The sequence below is a fragment of the Pogoniulus pusillus genome, chromosome 1 (genome assembly GCF_015220805.1).
Source record: "Pogoniulus pusillus isolate bPogPus1 chromosome 1, bPogPus1.pri, whole genome shotgun sequence".
Classification (NCBI taxonomy): Eukaryota; Metazoa; Chordata; class Aves; order Piciformes; family Lybiidae; genus Pogoniulus; species Pogoniulus pusillus.
Genome location: NC_087264.1, coordinates 4,517,385 through 4,542,131, shown reverse-complemented (window position 1 = coordinate 4,542,131; position 24,747 = coordinate 4,517,385). Strand labels below are relative to the sequence as shown.

Sequence of the window (24,747 nt, the reverse complement as noted above, 5' to 3'; positions counted from 1 at the left end):
AGGTTTTCCATTGTGTTAACGGCCAGTAGCTCACTGCTTAGTAACTGGGGAATCAGTAGAAAACTCTCTTTATCTCAGCTAATTATTCTGTTCACAGAACAAGATCCTGAATAACTGCAGTGAAGCTGCCCAAGACAGGTTTGGAACAGGGAAACTGAGTGGTAGGAGGAAGCGGATTTGTTTTCAGTAGCAAGAGGAGAGGAGTGTGGTAAGCAGGGTTGAAAGCATGTCTGTGTGTTGTTTTGTTCATGTAGTGTCTGTCTACACAGGTTTTCTGCCAAAACAAAGTGTAACAGGAGAGATAAACTCCTGTGTTTCTTGGGGTTAATTCACTGAATTGGTAATGTTTTGGGGAAAAAAAAAGAACTGTAGGAAAAGAGTGCAAAGAAGCTTTGGAGCCAACAGCCATTTGATGTAACGGTTAATACAACTTCAGCATCTCCCTAGAATACATCTTTGTTTTGGAAAGTGACTGTTGTTGCTGTTAATGTTTTTAAAAGCAAGCAAAACCCCCAAACAACCCAAAGCTACCAAAGCATGCTTTTAGGAGGGATTTTTCCTTGGCAAAAATAGAGCCAGCTTAAGAAGAGGACAAATAAGAGCCACTGCCAGTCTCACAGACTCGGACTGAGCTCTGATAGTTAAGAGTGCTCTTTGCTCTTGCCACAAGGGTGGAAAGTTTTGGTGCTGATCTCTTCATGGGATTTATGTCACTAAGACTCTGAAAGGAGAAAGTTAAAACTCAGTGGCTTGGGGAGAACCAGGAAGTAAATCAGGAAGCAAAAGCAGTCCCAGTACTATCTGCAGTGAAATAGAGGTGCTTTTGTTACACTGAACAAATGGGTGAGCTGGAAAAAGCTGTTCTGGCCTTTTTTGGAACAGGCTTTTAAGTCTCAGGAACTGAATTTGGCTTTGCCATTTGAATTGTACCATGGAATGTTTCTTGGTTGGCTAGATACTGATGGAATATTCTTCTGTACAAACATGAGAAACAAAAGGAAGAATTCTGTCAGTGCTCTGAATACGTGGGTCAGATTTTTGCCGAGACTAATACTCACTAAAACTAATCTTGAAGAACACATGCAGGTATTAGGCAATGTTATGTTCTGGAAAGTGCTCTGATATTAGTGATCATTCATCCTAAAATCATATTCTAGAATTAAATGGGTGGTTTTCATCCATCTGTTGTATTTGATGATTTTGGATGTGTATCTGGAAAGCTCAGCCTTTTCCCAGTACCCAGGTGTATCATGGAGCAGGGATGATTGCAAACAAAGGGAAACAGGCATATAAGCAGAGGAGTAAGACACTATTATTTTTACTACAGGTTAAAAAGCATGCCTGGGCAGGAAATTTATACATGAGGTTACACCTTAGGAACTCTGCGTGCTGTACTCCAGCCAGTACAGGAATTAGCCAGAAGCAGAAAGAAGAGGGGATGAACACCCATTTGCTTTGTTATGATTAGCTGTCTTTCTTCAGAGAATTTTCTTCTGTTGACAATTACTTTGGAACACTTTTGAAGTGGAGCAGTATTGGGAAAGGTTTGCGTAGGTTTTTGTTTGGATTTGCAACACTATTTCCTGTTGTTTCCAAGAATTCTCCCTTCTCTTCTGAAGCTCCTTCTGACAAGGCTCTGTCTGGATGGCTTGCAGAAATGCAATCAAGATTTCTTTCATCAGGTTGATAAACAGTGTTTATTCAGGTTTATTTAGCTTTGGAACAAAGTTCAAATGGCAAATGAAGAACTATGAATGATTTCATAACTGCATGTGACAAAAAAAAAGGAAAGAAGTCAGGATTTTGTAATAGCCAAAAAAGTGAGCATGTTTCTTAAATGGTATCAGATGAGAATCCAGCAGCGAGTTAAATGCTTACCCTAGCACTGGCAATGTGTGAACTGCTGTCTCAACTCTTTTGATAGAAACTGAGCTGCGTGGCAAAGTTGTCTGGGTGACAGGAGCTTCAAGTGGAATTGGAGAAGAATTGGCTTACCAGCTATCCAAGATAGGAGCCTTGCTTGCCATCTCAGCAAGAAGAGAGGATGAACTGGAAAGAGTGAAGAAGAAGTGCCTTCGTAAGTATGGCTTGCTACTTCATGCAAGCAGTTCCACTTGTGCTCTGTTGGAGTGGTTGACCTGGGGATACTAGTAGATAGTAGCTGAACATGAGCCAGCAGTGTTCCCGTGTGGCCAAGAGAGCCAATGGCATCCTGGCCTGCATCAGGAACAGTGTGGCCAGCAGGAAGAAGGAGGTTATTCTGCCCCTGTACTCAATGCTGGCCAGGTCACACCTTGAGTGCCGTGTCCAGTTCTGGGCTCCTCAATTCAAGAGAGATGTTGAGGTGCTGGAAGGTGTCCAGAGAAGGGTGATGAAGCTGGGGAGGGGCCTGGAGCACAGCCCTGTGAGGAGAGGCTGAGGGAGCTGGGGTGGTTTAGGGTGGAGAAGAGAAGGCTCAGGGCAGAGCTCATTGCTGTCTACAACCCCCTGAAGGGAGGCTGTAGCCAGGTGGGGTTTGGTCTCTTCCGCCAGGCAAGCAGCAATAGAACAAGGGGACTCAGTCTCAAGTTGTGGTGGTGGAGGTCTAGGCTGGATGTTAGGAGTAAGTTGTTGTCAGAGAGAGTGATTGGCATTGGAATGGGCTGCCCAGGAGGTGGTGGAGTACCATCCCTGGAGGCATTCAAAAGAAGCCTGGCTGAGGCACTTAGTGCCATGGTCTAGTTGACTGGACAGGACTGGGTACTAGGTTGGACTGGATGATCTTGGAGATTGCTGTGTTCAGTTCTGGGCCCCCCAGTTTAGGAGGGACATTGAGATGCTTGAGCATGTCCAGAGAAGGGCGACGAGGCTGGGGAGAGGCCTTGAGCACAGCCCTACGAGGAGAGGCTGAGGGAGCTGGGATTGGTTAGCCTGGAGAAGAGGAGGCTCAGGGGTGACCTTATTGCTGTCTACAACTACCTGAGGGGTGATTGTGGCCAGGGGGAGGTTGCTCTCTTCTCTCAGGTGGCCAGCACCAGAACAAGAGGACACAGCTTCAGGCTGTGCCTGGGGAGATTTGGGCTGGAGGTGAGGAGAAAGTTCTTCCCTGAGAGAGTCATTGGACACTGGAATGGGCTGCCCGGGGAGGTGGTGGAGTCGCCGTCCCTGGGGCTGTTCAAGGCAGGATTGGATGTGGCACTTGGTGCCATGGTCTAGCCTTGAGCTCTGTGGTAAAGGGTTGGACTTGATGATCTGTGAGGTCTCTTCCAACCTTGGTGATACTGTGATACTGTGATGCTAACCTGCATATCACAGGAATAAATTTAATGATGAAAGTAAACTTCATACATAACTCCACTCTGTGTTTGAATCTAGTATTTTCTTTTTGTGAGCCATTGTCTAGACTTGAATTACAAATTGCATCTTAAGCTAGTGTTACCTAAAAACCTAATTACCAATTTCAAGTGCTTTGTAAGGTACTAGATTAAGAAAAAGCATAAATACTGTGGGGAATGAAGGCAGAAATCTGAGGGTTATCATCCTATTAAGAACCAAACCATGTTGCTCCATGTTACTCTTCTTCCTTCAGGCATGTGCATCTTATGGGCAGACAGACAACTGACTTTCCTCTTTGGAAAGGAATGAATGGAAATGTTCAGAAAAAGTTTTTTAGGGCAAGACCAAGAAAGAGGATCTTCTGTAGATCAGGAGGATCAAATATAAAGTGCAGTGCTTCTGTTCCAGTTACCTTTCACATCCCTGCTGAGTCAGTAGTTTGGCTTCATCCTCTTCTGTTTTCTGGCTTGATAGCAAGTGGGGTAGATGGTTAATCCATGTTGATAAATAGAAGTTTTGGACGTGTTTTACATTATGTCCTTCTTGGACTTTATATCCTCTGTAGGTCAGTGTGCCATATTGCATACTGAGTATATTGTGACACTCACATATTGACAGAATGTCCACAGTTTACTTGGAGTGAATGCTGGTGAAAAATGAAATGTGTGCCTTGGCTTAGCACCTAAACATTTCTAGGAGCCAGAAGTTGCTCTTAAAAGCAGCTTTAAAAAAATGCACAGCTACTTATTTTTCATGCTTCAGAGAATCAGCTGTGTAGATAAGCTTCAAAAGGAAGCAAAGGCCCTGTGGTGACAGTGTGGTTCATGGTAAAATTCCCCTGCTGAATGATGCAATGTTTAGTTTTCAGCGAAAACATACAACTGCGTTTGCGTCCGTGGCCGTTTGCTGCCATTGCAAAACTGATAACACTGTCTGGGGCTGTAACCCTGCACATCCATTTCCAAATGTGCTAAGGAATAGTCAAGATTACTGCCATCGATGTGAATGAAGAGAAGCAAGATTTATACAAGAATTTGTGCCTCTGCCAGCTTGAAGTAACCCTCTGAATGTATTAGCTGTGGTGCATGCTGGCTTTAAAGTCTTGCATAGCCATGTGTTTTGCAAGTACACACTGAAATACAGGTCAAATCATAGAATCAACCAGGGTGGAAGAGACCTCCAACATCATCCAGTCCAACCTATCCACCAGCCCTATCCAGTCAACTAGACCATGGCACTAAATGCCTCATCCAGTCTTTTCCTGAACACCTCCAGGGATGGTGACTCCACCACCTCCCTGGGCAGCCCATTCCAATGCCAATCACTCTCTCTGTGAAGAACTTCCTCCTGACATCCAGCCTATGACTCCCCCAGCACAACTTGAGACTGTGTCCCCTTGTTTTATTGCTGGTTGCCTGGCAGAAGAGACCAAGCCCCACCTGGTTACAACCATGCTGGCTTTGAAGTCTTGCATAGCCATGTGTTTTGCAAATACACACTTAGTGAAATACAGGTCAAATGAGTTAGGAAGTTTGGAAACTCTTTAGCAACACAGCTACTCCGCTATTTATAGGTTCACTATAGAACTTTTGGGAATAATTGAGCCCCTTTTCCCTCTTACACTTTTCTCAAAGCTATAGAAACCCAGCTTTCCACCCTTTTGCTTGATTATCATGGAAACAACCAGGTTGGAAGAGACCTCCAACATCATCCAGCCCCAACCTAGCACCCAGCCCTGTCCAGTCAACCAGACCATGGCACTAAGTGCCTCAGCCAGGCTTTGCTTGAACACTTCCAGGGGTGGCAACTCCACCACCTCCCTGGGCAGCCCATTCCAATGCCAATCACTCTCTCTGTCAACAACTTCCTCCTATCATCCAGCCTAGACCTCCCCCACCACAACTGGAGACTGTGTCCCCTTGTTCTGTTGCTGGTTGCCTGGCAGAAGGTTATCATGTGTGCTAGACCCACTAACCATCTTGGTGATCCTGTGTTGCACTATCTCCAGTTTATGGGTATTTGCCTTGAACTAAGATGGTCCAAAATTGCACACAGTACTCTAGATGTAGGCTCTTAAAAGGGACTTCCCTCAGTCTGCTCTTGCTAGTGTAGCCCACTAGCAATGATAATCAAATGTAACTCATCAGTGAGTTCTAGCAGCTGGCTGTTGTCCTTCCTTTAGGACCTTAAGTCCTGTTTGGAGAGCTGATATGTAGCCATTTGGACATGAGCTGGCAGTACTGCATGGCACTGTTCTGTCACAGATGTGAAATTCTGCATTTGACTTTGTTGAGCTTGCTGAGGTTTGTCTGACTGTGCATTCAGCTCGGTGAGATGCCTCTAAATGTCAGTCCTCCCCTCCAGCATAGCAGCTGCTCCACTGAACTTCATCTTAACTGGAAATGTACTCAAAACTTGTGTTCTGTTGCATCATCTGAGTCATTAAAGAAGGTATTAAAAGATACTGATATTGGAGGGTTACCACTTGTAACTGGCCACCAGTTAGACTGTGAATGGTTGGTTGCTATTCTTCAAGCCCAGCCTATTTGTCACTTGGGTTGTAATCCAGTCATCTAGACCCCTTGTATTTCCCCAGTATAGCCTCAAGGATGCTGGGGAAGACAACACAGAGAGCTATGCAGTCAAGATAAACATCATCCCCTGCTCTCCCCTTGTCCACAGGGCCAGTCATCACAAAAAGCAATTAAGTTGGTCAAACAGTAAATGTCTGTGTTAAATCTCTGCTGGCTTTTCACAGTCCTTCATGTACTTGGAAATGGCTTCAGGAGGAATTGCCACCTAATTTTCCCAAGGACTGAGGTTAGGCTATATGGCTGTTGGTTTATTTGCTGGGGAGCTAGTCCATTTACCAGGTACTTTCCAAAGAGGTGTGAGGTTGGCTTTTTTATGTCTTGGATGTATATATTGCCCTGGTTATCTTTGCAGTTTTTCCCTAACTTGGTATTTCCCCAATGTTGGTAGCACTTTCTCTTCCCCAGAGTCTAGCTTCAGAAGTGTGGGACACCTTAGAGGAGATTTTGCTGGTGAAGACTGAGGCAAAGAAGGCAATGAGTACCCCATGTTTTTCTGTGCCCTGTATCACTTTTTCACTGTCTCTGTTCATCAGTGAGCCCACTCTGTCTTTGGTCTGCCTTTTGTTGTTGCTGAAGCTCTTGTTGCCTTTCACATTCCTCACCAGTTTCCACTCCACCTGTGCATTGATCTTCCCAATTGCTCTCCTGCGTGCTTCAGCAGTTGGGTCCACCTGCTTCTTGGGTGTCTTGTTGCTGCTGCCACCTGCATGTCTGCTTTTCACAGTTGGGTTCAAGAGGTTTGATTAGCGTGGGGTGGATTGAGATTGAGCTGCAACATGTGACATGACACAGATGTGAATTTGGCTGAATTATATGGCACAATTTGAGCTAATAGACTTCAATGTGCCAGCTGTAGATGCTTTTTACACCAGCAATTTAACCGGATAATTTTCATGGTCATGTCAGAAGCAAGCACATTTATCTTGTTCAGAACTCAGAGGCACCACCCTACAACACTTGTTTATGCATTTTTACACTGCTTTAAAGCTAAAGGAGAGGGAGAGAGAAGGAAGGTATCATAAAAGTGATGGCAATACCTGTTGAGTCATGCATATGGCAGCTCAGCACTTCTCTGTAGGAGAAAACAACTTGTATAACTTGCATGGTTCCTGCAAGTGGCTTCTGTACTTCCTCCAACCACATTCTGCAACATGAGTGGAATTTCACCAGTAATTTTGGCCTCTTTGAAGAGGAAAAACTAAAAAGGAGATGGAGAGCATATTTCTTGCTTTGAAAAGGTTCAAATATGATTTAAATATAGACAGGCCAAACAATCTATAACTTACAGACTTACACAGTAGTTGAGGTTGGGATGGAGCTTAGGAGATGATGTTGTTCAGCCTCTGCTAAAAGGTCATGTTCTTTTAAATGGCATCATACTAGATGGAGATAAAAGAAGTGGAATTGCTGAAGGGCTGAGTAATAGTCTTTATTGTGTTAGGAGATAACTGCTGGTTTGGATTAACATGTATTGGAAAGAGTTGATCTGAAACCCGCTGGGGAAAGGAGGTGAACCTTTGATGTAACAACAAAATACTGCTCTGAGACAGTGTTAATTAGGCAGCTGTCTTTCAAAGAAAAACAAGTTGGCCTTGGGTGATTTTAACTGTGTTTTAGTTAAAAAGTAACTTGAACTTAATGAACTGCCAACAGGGAAGAGGAAGCCCATGCTTGACTGATAATAAAATGTCAGTTGGAAGACCTTCTGCTTGGGCCATTTGATCCCAATGAAAAGCCACAGAGTGTAAAGTCTTCTATGTAAGGAGACTTTAAAAGCCCTCCAGAAGATAATGTTTCACAGTTCCATAGCTGTGAAAAGTGATCTCTGTTCTGGGTAGCTTTGAGTGCTCTGTTGTAGATGTGGCACATCTAAAGGTTGGTCACCCTGTGCAGTTCACTTTGGAGCTGGAGACACTTCACTAAAGGATGATAACTAACACATGCTAGCATTGTGAGCTGTAAGCTTAGGTCTCCCACCCCCCCCCCAAGTGTTTTTCTGTGTCATTTTAATTCATAGAATGACTGAATGATGGGGATTGGAAGGGTCCTCTGGAGATCATCTAGTCCAACCTCCTCTGCTAAAGCAGGGTCACCCAGAGCAGCTTGCGCAGGATCACATCCAAGTGGGTTTTGAAAGTCTCTGGAGAATGAGACTCCAACCTCTCTGAGCAGCCTGTTCTAGTGCTGTGTCACTCTCAAAGTAAAGGTTTTCCTTATTTTTTTAGGTGGAACTTCCTGTGTTTTGGTTTGTGCCTATTGCCCATTGTCCTGTGGGCACTACTGAAAAGAGTTTGCCCTCATCTTCTTGACACCCGTCCTTTAGATACTGATAAACATTGGCAGGATCCTCCCAAAGTTAAATACTGTAATTGAGAGGAAATTTTTAGCCTTAAAACCATCATTATGGTACCAGGCAAAAAAGGAGATGGAGTATGAGGAGTTATTAGTGAAAGAAATGGAGAAAGCAGAATCATAGAATCAACCAGGTTAGAAGAGACCTCCAAGATCATCCAGTCCAACCTAGCACCCAGCCATGTCCATTCAACTAGACCATGGCACTAAGTGCCCCATCCAGGCTTTTCCTGAACACCTTCAGGGATGGCAACTCCACCACCTCCCTGGGCAGCCCATTCCAATGCAAATCATTCTCTCTGTCAGGAACTTCCTCCTAACATCCTCCTTTCCCTCTTGTGTAGCTTTCTTGGCTGAGGTGACTCTGTGGTCTTGCTAATCCATGGCAGAAACACTCCATATCTCAGTGGGTTTCAACTCTGCAAAGCTGCTTAAAAGAGCACAAGATAGAGGTGTGTCTCTGATAGTTTAAAGTGCATCGATTTCACTGCTCTGTTTCTGGGAGAAATGGAGGGAAAGATGCACCCAGAGGGACTGGAGGAGGCAGTATATGGAAACAGTGGTAGCTTTAAACCAAACAGATGGGTTTATTTTAACCACTCACCTGAGTACTAGTGACCTTTGAACAGAGGCAGCTTATGGACTTCAGTGACCTCCTTGTTTGCCCATCATTATAAAAACAAAGTTCAACCTTGCCTGTATATGCAAGAAGCAGTAACAAAAATCTCAGAGCCTTAGGCTCTCTGGTTAAAATGGAGCAGGAACACTTAGTTGTGGCTAGGAATCAATTTAGAAACAAACCCAGTACAATCAGGCTAATATAAATAAAGTAACAAAATCATGGAGTTAAAAAAACCCTGAAAAGCTGAACATGGAAGATTTTATTTTTGGGAGGCATTTGCCCCCAGGGTAACAAATCACTGCTCAGGAAATACTTTCTATGGAAAAGGTCAGTTGTTCTGAAGAGACAGTGGTTGAAACACTCACCAGGAAGGCTTGAACTTGATGACAGGTGATCTTTTTATTTCAGGAGATGGATGTGTTAAAAGCTGTTAGTTAAACAACAACCTTCTCCTTTTACCTCCTCCAATAATCATGTTTGTCTAGACTTTGCCTCACAGCTACTTGTGTACCTATGTGGTCTTTTGGGTCTAAATTGTAGTAGCCCTCTTGTTAGTAAGGAACATGCTTGGCCTGTTAACATACAAGCGAAGTGTCAAGGCTGCCAATATGCTAAGCTTCTGAGTGTCTCTCTGAAAAATGTCACTATCCTGTCACCTGGATTGAAATCAGTTTGGAGAAGAGGAGGCTCAGGGGGGGCCTCATTGCTGTCTACAACTACGTGAAGGGAGGTTGTAGCCAGGTGGGGGTTAGTCTCTTCTGCCAGGCAAGCAGCAACAGAACAAGGGGACAGAGTTTCAAGTTGTGGTGGGGGAGGTCTAGACTGGATGTTAAGAGGAAGTTGTTGTCAGAGAGAGTGATTGGCATTGGAATGGGCTGCCCAGGGAGGAGGTGGAGTTGCCATCCCTAGAGGTGTTGAGGCAAAGCTTGGCTGAGGCACTTAGTGCCATGGTCTAGTTGATTGGCCAGGGCTGGGTGCTAGGTTGGACTGGATGATCTTAGAGGTCTCTTCCAACCTGCTTGATTCTATGATTCTATGAGTTGAATTGTCTGTACTGTTACACATCTGTTTAGTAAACTCAGGCTTTTCACAACCAATAATAGAATGATAAGAAAAGAAAGGCTTAGTTGGAGCAGCCTAAGAATGGAGATCGAACTGAAAACAAAGCAGGCATTTTATTTCCAGCTTGCTGTTACAGTTTTTAGTGTCCTTTTGGTGTAATGTAATGTTTAGAAGCTGTTAGTTTCCCGTGGTTGCTTTGTGAGGAGACTCACTGGTTCCTGTTCACTTTGTGGTTGTTTTTAGAGATCAGCAACTTGAGTGAAAAGGATATCTTTGTTCTGCGTCTTGACTTGACTGACAGAAGCTCTCATGAAGCTGCAACCAATGCTGTGCTTAAGCATTTTGGCAAGGTAAGATGTACTTCTGGAGTTAAACTCCTTTGCCTTCTCTACCCCTGCATTTATGGAATTGTAGAATCAAGCAGGCTGGAAGAGACCTCCAAGCCCATCTAGTCCAGCCTATTACCCAGCCCTAAACAATGAACTCAGACCATGGCACTAAGTGCCTCAGCCAGGCTTTTCTTGGACTCCTCCAGGGACGGTGCCTCCACCACCTCCCTGGGCAGCCCATTCCAATGCCAATCACTCTCTCTGCCAACAACTTCCTCCTAACATCCAGCCTAGACCTCCCCCAGCACAACTTGAGGCTGTCCCCCTCCTTGTTCTGTTGCTGGTTGCCTGGCAGAAGAGACCAACCCCCACCTGGCTACAGCCTCCCTTCAGGTTGTGCAGTGAAATCACAGAATTGTTTTGGTTGGAAAAGACCTCTAAGATCATTGACTCTAACTATTGACCTAATGCCACCATGGCCATTAAACCATGTCCTGAAGTGCCATGTCTACATGTTGTTTTTTAACACCTCCAGGGATAGTGACTCTACCATTTCCCTGGGCAGCTTGTTCCAATGCCTGACCACATTTTCAGTAAAGAAATGTCTCATGACATCCAATCCAAATCTCCCTTGGTGCAACTTGAAGCAATTCCCTCTCATTCTAAATTACTGGTAACAGATTTCTGTTCTGGGTGGCGAATGGCTGAGAGCAGCCCTGAGGAAAAGGACCTGGGGGGTTGGGGTGATGAAAAGCATAACATGAGCCTGCAGTGTGAGTGCAGCCCAGACAGTAAGCATGTCTTGGGCTGCATCAAGAGAAGCAAGGGAGGTGATTCTGCTCCTTTACTCTGCTTTTGTCAGACCCCACCTGGAGTACTGTGTGCAGTTCTGGAGCCCCCAACACAAGAAGGACATGGAACTGTTGGAGCCAGTCCAGAGGAGGGCCACTAAGGTGCTCAGAGGGCTGCAGCAGCTCTGCTATAAGGACAGGCTACAAGAGTTTGGGCTCTTCAGCCTGGACAGGAGAAGGCTTTGAGGAGACCTTATAGTGGCCTTCCAGTATCTGAAGGGGACCTGCAGGAAGGCTGGGGAGTGACTACTGACAAGGTCTTGTAATGGCAGGACAAGGGGTAGTGGGTTTAAACTTGAAGAGGGGATATATAAACTGGATGTTAGGAGGAAGTTCTTCCCAGTGAGGGTTGTGAGACACTGGCACAGGTTACCCAGGGAAGTTGGTCAAGGCCAGATTGGATGAGGCCTTGATCAACCTGTTCTAGTGGGAGGTGTCCCTGCCTATGACAGAGGGTTGGAACTGGGTGGTCCTTGAGGTCCTTTCCAACCTAAAACATTCTGTGATTCTGTGCCCCCAATTGTTTTCTGATTTTACACAAAACATATTTTTAGAGGTCACCTTGCAGGACCAGATCATGAAGTGTTGTTTGCTACAGTGCAGTAAGGTTAAAAATGTTCTTAAAAAAACAAACTTTGCAGCTGGCAGTGTTCCTGGGTGAAGAGTTAACTTTGCCATCAAACATTTGTATACCTGCTTAAACTCCACTCAAAGTTGGCCAGCCTCGATGCCAAGGGGAAGTGCATTGTGGGAGAGCAACTGCAGATAGATCTGGTCTGTATGTGGCAGAGACATCACTGGAGGGAAGTTATTCTTCCCCTGTACTCAGCACTGCTCAGGCCACACCTTGAGTGCTGTGTTCAGTTCTGGGCTCCTCAATTCAAGAGAGATGTTGAGATACTGGAACTTGTCCACAGAAGGGCGATGAAGCTGGTGAGGGGCCTGGAGCACAGCCCTGTGAGGAGAGGCTGAGGGAGCTGGGGGTGTGCAGCCTGCAGAAGAGGAAGCTCAGGGCAGACCTCATTGCTGTCTACAACTTCCTGAAGGGAGGCTGTACCCAGGTGGGATTGGTCTCTTCTTGCAGGCAAGCAGCAACAGAACATGGGGACACAGCCTAAAGCTGTGCTGGGGGAGGTCTAGGCTGGATGTTAGGAGGAAGTTGTTGTCAGAGAGAGTGATTGGCATTGGAATGGGCTGCCCAGGGAGGTGGTGGAGTCACCATCCCTGGAGGAATCCAAGAAAAGTTTGGCTGAGGCACTTAGTGCCATGGTCTGGTTGATTGGACAGGGCTGAGTTGGATGATCTTGGAGGTCTCTTCCATCCTGGTTGATTCATGATTCTGTGATTCTTTGGAGGGAAGAGAATAATGAAGGCTTAGCAATTGCCCTAGGAAGTGGCAGTGTGTGTGTGTTACATGAGTTTATTACTGTATCTTTCCCAAGATTGATGTTTTGATCAACAATGGTGGACGTTCCCAACGCTCTTTGTTTGTGGATACAAACCTGGATGTCTTCAGTGCAATAATGGAACTCAACTACCTGGGTACCATCTCCTTAACAAAACATGTCCTGAATCACATGATCCAAAGGAGAAAAGGAAAGATTGTTACTGTGAGCAGCGTGATGGGAATCATGGGAGCTCCTCTTGCCTCTGGGTACTGTGCCAGCAAGCATGCCCTGCAGGTAAGTTACATTTCTGGGATGAGTCTCCTTGTGTAAGATACCAGCATCAGTTTGTCCTGTGCTGAAGACACAAGTCTCACCAGAAATCACACACAGCATATGTAATTTTCTCAGATTCTGAAAGAATTGAGATCACACACACACACAGGATATTAGGGGTTGGAAGGGACCCAAGGAGATTGTGTCTAACCCCCCTGCCAGAGCAGGACCACAGTGTGGCACAGATCACAGAGGAATGCAACCAGACAGGCCTTGAAAGTCTCCAGAGAAGGAGACTTCACAACCATTCTGGGGAGCCTGTTCCAGTGCTCTGGGACCCTTACAGTAAAGAAGTTCCCCCTTGTGTTGAGGTGGAACTTCCTGTGCTGCAGCTTATATCCATTGCTCCTTGTCCTATCCCAGGGAGCAGTGAGCAGAACCTGACCCCCCCCTCCTGACCCCCAGCCCTCAGATGTTCATAAACATTTATCAAATCCCCTCTCAGTCTGCTCTTCTCCAGACCAAAAGGCCCCAGGTCCTTTAGCCTCTCCTCCTGAGCCATGCTCTCCAGTCCCCTAATTATCCTCATGGCCCTCTGCTGGACTCTCTCCAGCAGATCCCTGTCCCTTTCAACATGGGGAAGCCAAAACTGAAGGCACTATTCAACGTGAGGTCTCACCAGGGCAGAGTAAATTATTCTTTCCCAGGTGCAGGACTCTGCACTTGTCCTTGTGGAACCTCATTTGGTTCCTCTGTGTCCAACTTGTATCTGTTACCCTTCTCCATGTGATTCTTTGTAAAAGAGGTGTGTCCCATGGTTTGAGTTGGAAGAGACCTTCTAGTTCCAACCCCCCTGCCATGAACAACCACCAGGCAACCACCAATAGAACAAGGGGACTTGTTCTCAAGTTGTGCCGGGGGAAGTACAGGCTGGATGTTAGGAGGAGGTTGTTGGCAGAGAGAGTGATTGGGATTGGAATGGGCTGCCCAGGAAGGTGGTGGAGTCACTGTCCCTGGAGGTGTTCAGGAAAAGCCTGGCTGAGGCACTTAGTGCCATGGTCTGGTTGACTGGCCAGGGCTGGGTGCTAGGTTGGACTGGATGCTCCTGGAGGACTCTTCCAGCCTAGTTGATTCAATGATTCTGTGAGGCACTTAGTGCCATGGTCTAGTTGATTGGATAGGGCTGGGGGATTGGTTGGACAGGATGATCTTGGAGGTCTCTTCCAACCTGTTGATTCTATGACAGGAACACCTTCCACTAGACCAGGTTGTTCAAGGCCTCATCCTTGAATATATCTAGGAAGGTGGCATCCATGACATCCCTGGGTGACATGTTCTTTGTAGTCACTCTTTAAACAGTAGAACAGTGATAAGGTATTCCCTAAACCTGATTTTCTGAAGGCTGAAGAAACCCTATTCTCTCAGTGTTTCTTCATATAGCAGACTTCCCAGGACTGTGCAGCCTGTAGATGTAGAAGACAGTGACAGGCCTCTGCTAGTAAGAAGTTTTCCATTAGTGGTAGGGAGAGATCTGCTGCCCTTAGATTGAATGGCAGCAGTGAAACTGCCTGTTAGAGGCCAGCTTCTGGGTGAAGTCTAGTTGATTTAAATGAGAAGAATGCAAGGGAGGAACATGAATTCTCTTGATGTTCTTTATTAAGTGTTCTTTCAGTTGAATTATCTTTTGGGTGTGGTGTAGTTGGACTAAGCATGGCTAATTAGCTGCAAGGCACAAGGAATTCACATGTTGCTTAAAAAACTGCAAAGAACTCTGGCTCCCACATCAAGATGAAGAACATGGATGAAGCTTTAAAGTGACAGTTGACTGAAATTTCTGGATTAATTAAAAACAAGCTGACTAAACTGCTTGTATCTTTGAAAGCTTCTGCCTTGGCTCCATAGCCAGGTCAGCATCTAAACTTCCTTGCTTCATCCTTTCACAGCAATTCTGCTAATACTAATTGCATGTGTTAAAACATGTCCTTTGCAGTGTAGATTTTGAGGAGGCTCTGCCTAAGAGTTGTCAGTCTGGAGCTATAGCTAAGTATGGGCATGAAACCTTCCAAAACTATAAGATCTTTTTTGAGCTATGAATTTCTCCAGGACAAGTCAGATGAAGGAAGTCTGTGGGAAAGGCAGTCATAGAATCATAGAATCAACCAGGTTGGAAGAGACCTCCAAGATCACCCAGTCCAACCTAGCACCCAGCCCTAGCCAATCAACTAGACCATGGCACTAAGTGCCTCAGCCAGGCTTTGCTTCAACACCTCCAGGGATGGTGCCTCCACCACCTCCCTGGGCAGCCCATTCCAATGCCAATCACTCTCTCTGTGAAGAACTTCTTCCTAATATCCAGCCTATACCTACCCTGGCACATCTTGAGACTGTGTCCCCTTGTTCTATTGCTGGTTACCTGGGAGAAGAGGCCACCCCCCACCTGGCTACAATGCCCCTTCAGGTAGTTGTAGACAGTAATAAGATCACCCCTGAGCCTCCTCTTCTCCAGGCTAAACAGGCCCAGCTCCCTCAACCTCTCCTCATAGGATTTGTGCTCCAGGCCCCTCACCAATTTTGTTGCCCTTCTCTGGACATGTTCCAGCACCTCAACATCTTTCTTGAATTGAGGGGCCCAGAACTGGACACAGTACTCAAGGTGTGGCCTGACCAGTGCTGAGTACAGGGGCAGAATAACCTCCCTTATCCTACTGGCCACACTGTTCCTGAGCCAGCCCAGGATGCCATTGGCTCTCTTGGCCACCTGGGCACACTGCTGCCTCATCTTCAGCTTACTATCTACCAGTACCCCCAGGTCCCTTTCTTCCTGGCTGCTCTCCAGCCACTCAGTCCCCAGCCTGTAGTGCTGCTTGGAGTTGTTGTGGCCAAAGTGCAGAACCCTGCACTTGGCCTTGTTAAATCTCATCCCATTGGCCTCTGCCCACCCATGCAGCCTGTCCAGGTTCCTCTGCAGGGCTCTCCTACCTTCCAACAGCTCCACACCTGCTCCTAGCTTGGTGTCATCTGCAAACTTACTGATGCAGGACTCAATGCCCTCGTCCAGGTCATCAATAAAGATATTGAACAGGACTGGGCCCAGCACTGATCCTTGGGGAACACCACTAGTGCCAGCTGCCAACTGGATGTAGCACCATTCACCACCACTCTCTGGGATCTGCCATCCAGCCAGTTCTTGATAGCCCATGTCTGATGGTGACCAAGAAGAAATAGCTTAAGGGAAGGGCAGAGGAAAACTGAAAATGAGGCATGAAGAGATGATTTTTCTGGTGCATTTGCCCAGCCTGTATCAACCTGCATTCTAAGACCTTCTTGAAGGGAAGGTTGCACTTTGGCCAGCAGATACTAAATCTGTCTGACATGAATTCATCTGTTGTGTTTGTTCCTTTAAATTCATGCCCTGGGGTCTATCCCAGCTGACACAATTTTATAGAATCATAGAATCAACCAGGTTGGAAGAGACCTCCAAGATCATCCAGTCCAACCTATCCCCCAGGCCTAGCCAGTCAACTAGACCATGGCACCAAGTGCCTCATCCAGTCTTTTCTTCACACCTCCAGGGATGGTGACTCCACCACCTCCCTGGGCAGCCCATTCCAATTTGTGCTGCAATCTCAGTGAATGCCTTTTTTAAATGTCCCTCCTTTTGTTCAGTGTGGGGATTTTTTTGTCTTTAAAAAAACAACAAAGCTTGTAAGTGGCAATTGGAGGAGGAGGAAGGAAAGGATTCTGAATGCTAAGAAAATCTGCTCTGGAAACAATCATGCTTTGATTCATGCCAGTTGGAATTCTTCATAGCAACGTTCTGCTGATGAAGTTACCCTTTATTTCAGTTCTGGGAGTGCTGCTAAGTGTGGGAGTCAAGTCCACAAGTCTGCATCTGACTGATGCAGTTTGTTTCCTGGTGTGATGGTGCTCATGGAGACTATGTGCTTTTCCTCTGCCTGAAGTTCACAGTAGCATGTGGAGGGGAATGGAAGTGGGGCCCTCAAAATATTGCTTAATCCAGAACTTGTCTGGTAAGCACATGTGCTGCACACAGCAGCAACCACTGCTCTCTTTGTTCAGTTAGCTGAGAGACTGCTAAATGCTTCTGTCATAGTAGAAGTCATTTCAGCCTTACCTTCTTCAGCATCTTCTATGATTAGGTCACTAATCTGGAAGGGCCCAGAGATGGCTTAAAGCAGTTCCTGTTCCATGCCTTTTGTGTCTATATGTTAGAGCTGGCTTCAGTCTGGGCTTGGTAGAAACACTCAGATTCTTCCTCTTGCAGTAGAGTTTCTTTGTTGCCTCAAATGTGAGTCTGCTTCTATCTGAATTTAAGGAAAAGAGAGCATCTTCCTTCTTACTTAGGAATGTTAAACTTCTGGGAGGAAGTGGAGTAATTTCTGGGAGGTGATGGAGTCACCGTCCCTGGAGGTGTTGAAGAAAAGCCTGGCTGAGGCACTCAGTGCCATGGTCTGGTTGACTGGCTAGGGCTGGGTGCTAGGTTGGACTGGATGATCTTGGAGGTCTCTTCCACCCTGGTTGATTCTATGATTCTATGATTCATACCACCTACCTTTAGATAGCTAAGGTAAATAGTGGAATTAGAGGGCTTCTACATTCTGTAGGTGAGAGTCACCAGAAAGGACAGAGCATATGAGATTCCTGTCTTCAGGAGGCTCTGCTGGGTGCCCATCAGCCAGGATTTCAGCTGAGCTGGTGTCCTGGCCATCCTGTGTTCCCAGTGAAAACTACACATCTTCCATGGTGTAAAATCTTGGCACTGCAGCACAGGGGAAGGATGTGCCACACAAACACCTTGGCATGGAGTGGTATAGCCAAATGGACACAGAGCAGAGCAGGAGCTTGCTGTTATCTCTGGTTGTGTGTACTTCATGCTGATGGCCTGTGCAATCCATCAGTGAAATAGGCCTGACTTGGACAGTGCTACTTGAACAGCAGGCTGAGAAAAGCCTCAGCAGCCCTGTGCTTGGCCCTGTGTAGACAGGATCTCCAAAGATAATGTAAACTCACTGGATCAGTGCTTGGCTTTTGGTATCTTGCAGCTTGCTTAGGTCAACAAGGCTCCCTTTATAGTGTTTGGAGACAAGGAGCAGTCTGAGTGGAGTGTGCCAGAGACAATGTCTTCTGCAGGAAGGTGTCTGAAGTTGCCAACAGAACTGGCTACTGCTGTCTGCTTTTGTGAGGCTACTGAGGCCTGCAGGCAGGTGCCCATTTTTAGGTAGAACTTGGATCCCAGAAGCCTCCCAGCACTTGAGCAGCTGCTCACAAGTCACTTGATCACAAATGACCAAGCAGTATTTTTCCCTCCCTTTCTATCATAACACACCCAGAAACACACCCTGCCATCTCCTCAACTCCTGGAAGTACATCCTGACTTTGTCTCCTTCAGGCAGAGCGGGAGTTAGCTCCATTCCTCACCATCCCAAATCCACTCCAAAGGGAGTGGTGAGGGAGTGTGGGCTGGGAGAGCTCTGGCTTAACCCTGCCCATGCAGTCGAGTGTTGCTGAAGTCATGGTTGCCCTGAGGAGGGAAGGTCACTGCACAGGCAGCTATTTCTAGGAGAGCCTGGGCTTCCCATCATGGCCCAGGGGAACAGGATACAGGTGTGAACAGGGAGCAGTCCCAATCTTCCCCTCACCCACCTGGCCATGCCCATGCCACATGCTGCTTTCTCCCATTTGGGGTCTTCTTACATGTTACCTGACAGCACAGCTTCTGTGATGGGACTGCACAACTTGGGGGTTAAGTGACTTCTGAGATGAGTGGGCTCAGAACCCCTCAGGGATAGGAGAGGATGTGGAAAGTGCAGGTCAGGGCTGTGGGTCAGCCTTGTGTGGTGGATAAGGCAAAGCTGTATTGGTGTCACACCTGAAGGTGTGTACCAGGGTGGAGGTGGCTCCTCTCAGGGCAGGAGGGGAGGGCCACGGTTTTTAATCCAGAACAACTGGGTAGTTTGCAGGTCTGAGATGCTTTCTGCTGTGTCCAGGAACAGACTTCCAGGCACTTAAGTGTCTTTGTTCTAAGTTGGAAAGCTTTAGGCTTTGATAACATGCTGTGAAAGTCTAATGTTAGATGCAGGGCCTGCAGGCACTTAGACCTTCCAGTACATGGTCAGCATTGCCACAGAACTAACTGCAAAGCCCACAGGCAGTCTGAGCTGGAGTGAGTCTGGCAGTTGGGAAGTGAGAGCTGATGTGCTTGTTCATAGGTGTGCAACTCAGCCCCTGTCACTGGCTTTAGTGGACTGGCCCAGCAGTCAGAGCAGCAGATCTGACTAGTCATAGCCCTGCTGCAACTGAGCATGCTGTGAAGGTCTGCTGTTAGATGCAGGGCCTGCAGGCACTTAGACCTTCCAGTACATGATGAGCATTGCCACAGAACTAACTACAAAGCCCACAGGCAGTCTGGAGTGAGTCTGGCAATTGGGAAGTGAGAGCTGATGTGCTTGTTCATAGGTGTGCAACTCAGCCCATGTCACTGGCTTTAGTGGACTGGCCCAGCAGTCAGAGCAGCAGATCTGACTAGTCATAGCCCTGCTGCAACTGAGCATGCTGTGAAGGTCTGCTGTTAGATGCAGGGCCTGCAGGCACTTAGACCTTCCAGTACACGATGAGCATTGCCACAGAACTAACTGCAAAGCCCACAGGCAGTCTGAACTGGAGTGAGTCTGGCAATTGGGAAGTGAGAGCTGATGTGCTTGTTCATAGGTGTGCAACTCAGCCCATGTCACTGGCTTTAGTGGACTGGCCCAGCAGTCAGAGCAGCAGATCTGACTAGTCATAGCCCTGCTGCAATTTAGTTCAGACCTCAGAGTGAGCCAGCCTTCTTCCCTAGTAGATGGGAGCAAAAATTAGGAATTTGTACTACAGCTGGAGAAGTTTGCCAGCTTGTGCTCACTGTTGTGACACAAAAGTATGTATTAGAATAAACACAGGGACGTAAGACACGCTGTGTTTGCTAAATCATAGCTCTACACTATCAGCCTTGGGAGGGAACACCTTTCTGCACTGGTCATATTCCCCATGAGTAGTTGCTGTTGAAATTGTTAGAGCTATGAAAATGCTGTGTCCTATTAGATAAAAGAAATACTTGCAGCTTCTGTGATTTTAACTTCCCTTAGATACTCTGGTAACTTATTTCTGAGCTGAAATAAGATTTATGTCTGCATCAAACTCTGCAGTGCATCTTGGGGTGCAGAATTTCTCTGTAAGATATTAGAGTGCACCTTTGATGTATATGGTGAAAGTTTTTCCTCCACTTACCACTTAATAGAAGCAATTCAAAGTATTTCATCTCAGCACAAAGAACAAATCACCTGCAAAAGAGAATTTATGTGATGGTGCAGTTCTTAGAACTGGTGACACTTCCAGTTCTAAACCAGCAAGGCTTGTGCTGGGTACAGGGGCAGCAGCATCTGGCTGCAGTTTAGAGAAGCTGCTGTGTGTGGGAGAGGTTCCTCAGTGGTTTGTAGATCAGTGTCTGTAATTGCAGATAACATTTTCAGTTAGCCATTGAATGTGAAAAAGTCAAAGCAATAGGAGTGGCTTTTAGTGTAATACTCTTACCCGTACAGCATAGAGTCAGTGGGAGAATAGGTAATGGGTTAAGCCGTGCTCCGTGGGGAATGTGGCACAGGAAGATCATCACATTCCAGTCTTTTCTTTCAGGGTTTTTTTAATTCTCTTCGGACTGAGCTGACTGACTACCCTGAGATAAGCATTATCAACATCTGCCCAGGACCTGTGCAGTCCAAGATTATACAGAATGTCTTCACGGAGAACCTGGCAAAGGTAAGAGCTCACTTCTGTTGTGATAAGCCCTTCAAACCTAAGGCAGGACTAGGGCAGTGATCTTGTCCCTGTAAGAACTCAGTTCTGTTGTGATAAGCCCTTCAAACCTAAGGCAGGACTAGGGCAGTGATCTTGTCCCTGTAAGAACTCAGTTCTGTTGTGATAAGCCCTTCAAACCTAAGGCAGGACTAGGGCAGTGATCTTGTCCCTGTAAGAACTCAGTTCTGTTGTGATAAGCCCTTCAAACCTAAAGCAGGACTAGGGCAGTGATCTTGTAGGAAGAGGGAGGTTATTCTGCCCATGTACTCAACACTGCTCAGGCCACACCTGGAGTGCTGTGTCCAGTTCTGGGCTCCTCAATTCAAGAGAGGTGTTGAGGTGCTGGAAGGTGTCCAGAGAAGGGCAACAAAGCTGGTGAGGGACCTGGAACACAAACCCTATGAGCAGAGGCTGAGGGAACTGGGAGTGTGCAGCCTGCAGAAGAGGAGGCTCAGGGCAGACCTCATTGCTGTCTGCAACTCCCTGAAGGGAGGCTGTAGCCAGGTGGGGTTGGGCTCTTCTGCCAGGCAAGCAGCAAGAGAAAAAGGGGACACAGTGTCAAGTTGTGCCAGGGGAGGTCTAGGCTGGATGTTAGGAGGAAGTTGTCAGAGTGATTGGCATTGGAATGGGCTGCCCAGGGAGGTGGTGGAGTCACTGTCCCTGAAGGTGCTCAAGAAAAGCCTGGCTGGAGCACTTAGTGCCATGGCCTGGTTGACTGGCTAGGGCTGGGTGCTAGGTTGGGCTGACTGAGCTTGGAGCTCTCTTCCTCTCTGGTTGATTCTACGTTTCTAACACACACAATCTAAGCCTAGTCGGGTTTACTGTCCAGCCACCCCTGGGGAAAGGCCAGGATATTCTGGACACAGTTCTGCCTGCAGAATGCTGTTCTTTCTGCACAGGTAGCTTTTTGTTTGCCCTAGTCACAGTGTCCACAATGTCCCTGTTTTGGTTGACGCTGCTGCTGGCAAAGCCACTGGAGTCAGCTGATGCATTCTTTCCCTGTTAGTGATTGTTCAAGGAGAAAAGGAAAAACCTTCCAACTGCACAATTGCTTTTCATAAAAGCTGGCTAACAAAGTAGCTGGCAAAAATTGCTGATGTGATACATCAAAATGTAAGCTGTCCTAAATTCCATCTATTTAAAGCTCAGGAGGACCCACTAGGAAGAAGCCGAGAGAAGGAGAGGCAAAGTCTCCCACTGTTGAACTGAGTTCTGATAATGATTTTTGGCTCACAAAACTTCATGCTTCTGAGAAAGAAAAGGGACTTTTTGAGTAATCTGGAAAGCTTGCCAAGCAAACATTTCACAATTCAGCATGGCAAAAGACCCAGGAGAAAGGCCAAATCCAGGCTGGAATTGCTTTTGCTTTGGAAAATGGAAGATCAGGGAGATTTAGACTGGCTACTAGGAAGAAATTCTTTAAAGTGAGGGTGGTGAGATGCTGAACAGCTTGCCTAGGGAAGATCACACTATCACCAAGGTTGGAAGAGACCTCATAGATCATCGAGTCCAACCCTTTACCACAGAGCTCAAGGCCAGACCATGGCACCAAGTGCCACGTCCAATCCTGCCTTGAACAGCTCCAGGGACGGCGACTCCACCACCTCCCCGGGCAGCCCATTCCAGTGTCCAATGACTCTCTCAGTGAAGAATTTTCTCCTCACCTCAAGCCTAAATTTCCCCTGGCATAGCTTGAGGCTGTGTCCTCTCGTTCTGGTGCTGGCCACCTGAGAGAAGAGAGCAACCTCCTCCTGGCTACAACCTCCCCTCAGGTAGTTGTAGACAGCAATAAGGTCTCCTCTGAGCCTCCTCTTCTCCAGGCTAACCAATCCCAGCAAGATGAGATACCTTCTCCCTGGAGATATTCAAGGCCAGATTGGATGAGGCTTTGAGTAATCTGGTCTAGCAGAAGGTGTCCTTGCCAGTGCCAGGGGGTTGGAAATAGATGATCTTCAAGGTCCCTTCCAGCCCAACTCAATCTGTGAATCTCCTTCAGGGTAAAGTAGAAGCCATGCTTTATGCACAGGGGTGCTAGAGGGAGGTGGTGGTCCACACCAAACACTAGAGGATCATGTGGGATGGGGTTCCCCAGTCTGGCTCTGATGCACTGCCTGGGTATGCTCTATTTGTGCATCCTGGAGAAGCTGGGAAGGTTTATGCCTGCTGCCCAGAGCTTGGCCCTTTCTCTCCCTCTGTGGTTCACAGAGATCCAATTCTGATCCCTCCTTGCTCTCTCTGCCCTCTAGTCCATAGAGAACAGTGGTGATCAGTCTCACAAGATGCCAACTGACCGCTGTGTCCGGCTCACCCTGGTGAGCACAGCCAATGACCTGAAGGAGGCCTGGATCAGTGACCACCCCTACCTGGCTGTCTGCTACCTCTGGCAGTATGCACCTACCTGGGCTTGGTGGCTGATGAACAGGATGGGCAAGAGGAGGATACAGAACTTCAAGAGTGGCCTGGTAAGTTTATTCCTCTCTCCTCTGCTTGGCTGCTTTTTTTACTCTGCTGACAGACTCTTTAGCCATGGGAATGTTGGGATTGCATTTTGGATCTGGTTCTTTTTTTCCCCTCCTTGCTTCCCTAGCAGCTGATGCCAAGTCAGACCCCATCACTGCATGCCTGGTAGTCTAGAATTACTGCAGCGTGGTCACATCACAGCGCAGTGAAGTCACAACGTTGTGTAGTGCCAAAGGTCTGGCTCTGATCTTCATCACACAGGCTGAGCTCAGAACTCAGCATTAACATGGAGCTGTTCTAGAAGCCATGAGTGTAAATTATTTAATACAGCTTGGAATGAAGGCTGTTGAAAACACCTCCCTTGCTTGTCTCTAGTTCTTCTGTCAGGCACGTAACTGCTAAGCAATGCTGCTGTCAGAGACTCCTCACTCACATCTTTATCCCTGAAGACAGATGTCGAGAGTTCTGTGTTTGCAGTGCTGAAGGCTAGATGGTGTTTTTCTTGCTGTGTTTTTGTCAAGCTCAGTACAAAACCCCCACATCAAAGCACTCCAAAAGCAAGAAATAGTAAAAAAAAGGGGGGTAGCCTGTGCAGCATTAAAACTTCCTCCTTCCACAGCAACCACCTGCTGTCACAGATTCTTTCAAGCAAAATAACTATGTTGGAAAAGGACTTAAGTAAAGGGGGAAATTGCTGATTTAATGTCCTTTCACTCCAGGATGCTGATTCCTCTTATTCAAGAAAGAAGAAGTAAGGACAAGCATGTACCAAATCCTGCTGTTGTTCTTCTAAGGCTGAGAAACTTCTCATAATGCTTGACTGCAAAAAGACAAGCTTTGGTTTTTTATCTGTTGCATCTTTGTCATCATGAAACTTGACAAATCTATCAAGCTGTAGACATGCTTGAGTAAATAAAAATTGCTTTCTAAACATACCTGTTTCATGTCAAGTTCCAGCAGGCTGACTATTTATGCTTAGAAGAACTGAGATGGAGAGGCCAAGCAGTGTTACTTTTTCTGCTCCTACAACATTGGTCAGCACTTGGTGAGGAGGCTAAAAATTCTATACCCATGGGATCCTGTTTCCCTCACTTTCATTCCTAATGGACCTTGGATAAAATAAACCCACAAATAGAAGCTTGTGATATAAAGAGTAAGGATGCATCATCTCTGTTTGTGAAGGGTTCCTCTGGGAAAAGGAGATTATATTTCATAGAATCATAAAATCAGGGTTGGAAGGGACCACAAGGATCATCTAGTTCTAACCCCCCCTGCCATGGGCAGGGATACCCTACCTTAGATCAGGCTTTCAGCATTACCATCAGCCTCAAGGCTGCTGTAGAGGTGGTCTGAGAACAAAATGTGTAGCATTGTCGGGTGTATTTAGGGCTAAATCCCTCACCTACTGGCACAAGTCTTAGAAGTACTTCATTTTCAGGTCTCTTAGCACCACAGGCCTCAGTTTTCTGGTTTTGTGAAGGCTAGGATGAAGCAGTGCATAAAGCAGCAGTGTAAGGAAGGGAGAGTATGACAGCATCTGGTGGTCCTTTCCAACCATAGTGATTAGATGTTGTGCTGAGGGATTTGGATTAGTCAAGCACTTGTCAGTGTGAAACTCATGATTGGACTCAATGACCTTGAAGACCTTTT

General features: G+C 46.6%; 1 protein-coding gene across 2 annotated transcripts in view; it reads left to right on the top strand.

Annotated features, from left to right (window-relative positions):
- Positions 1 to 24,030, top strand: part of DHRS7 (dehydrogenase/reductase 7) — a 28,035-nt gene extending 4,005 nt beyond the window's left edge. Inside the window, exons 2-7 of one of the 2 annotated variants that reach the window (XM_064153920.1) lie at positions 1,925 to 2,077; positions 10,189 to 10,295; positions 12,568 to 12,807; positions 20,476 to 20,598; positions 22,884 to 23,099; positions 23,817 to 24,030. In XM_064153920.1, coding sequence (XP_064009990.1) covers positions 1,925 to 2,077; positions 10,189 to 10,295; positions 12,568 to 12,807; positions 20,476 to 20,598; positions 22,884 to 23,099; positions 23,817 to 23,852 — 875 coding nt within the window. In that variant the 3' untranslated portion in view covers positions 23,853 to 24,030. The remainder of the gene's footprint in view (positions 1 to 1,924; positions 2,078 to 10,188; positions 10,296 to 12,567; positions 12,808 to 20,475; positions 20,599 to 22,883; positions 23,100 to 23,816) is intronic. The other variant, XM_064153958.1, reaches the window with a different exon arrangement.
- The last annotated feature ends 717 nt before the right edge of the window (positions 24,031 to 24,747 follow it).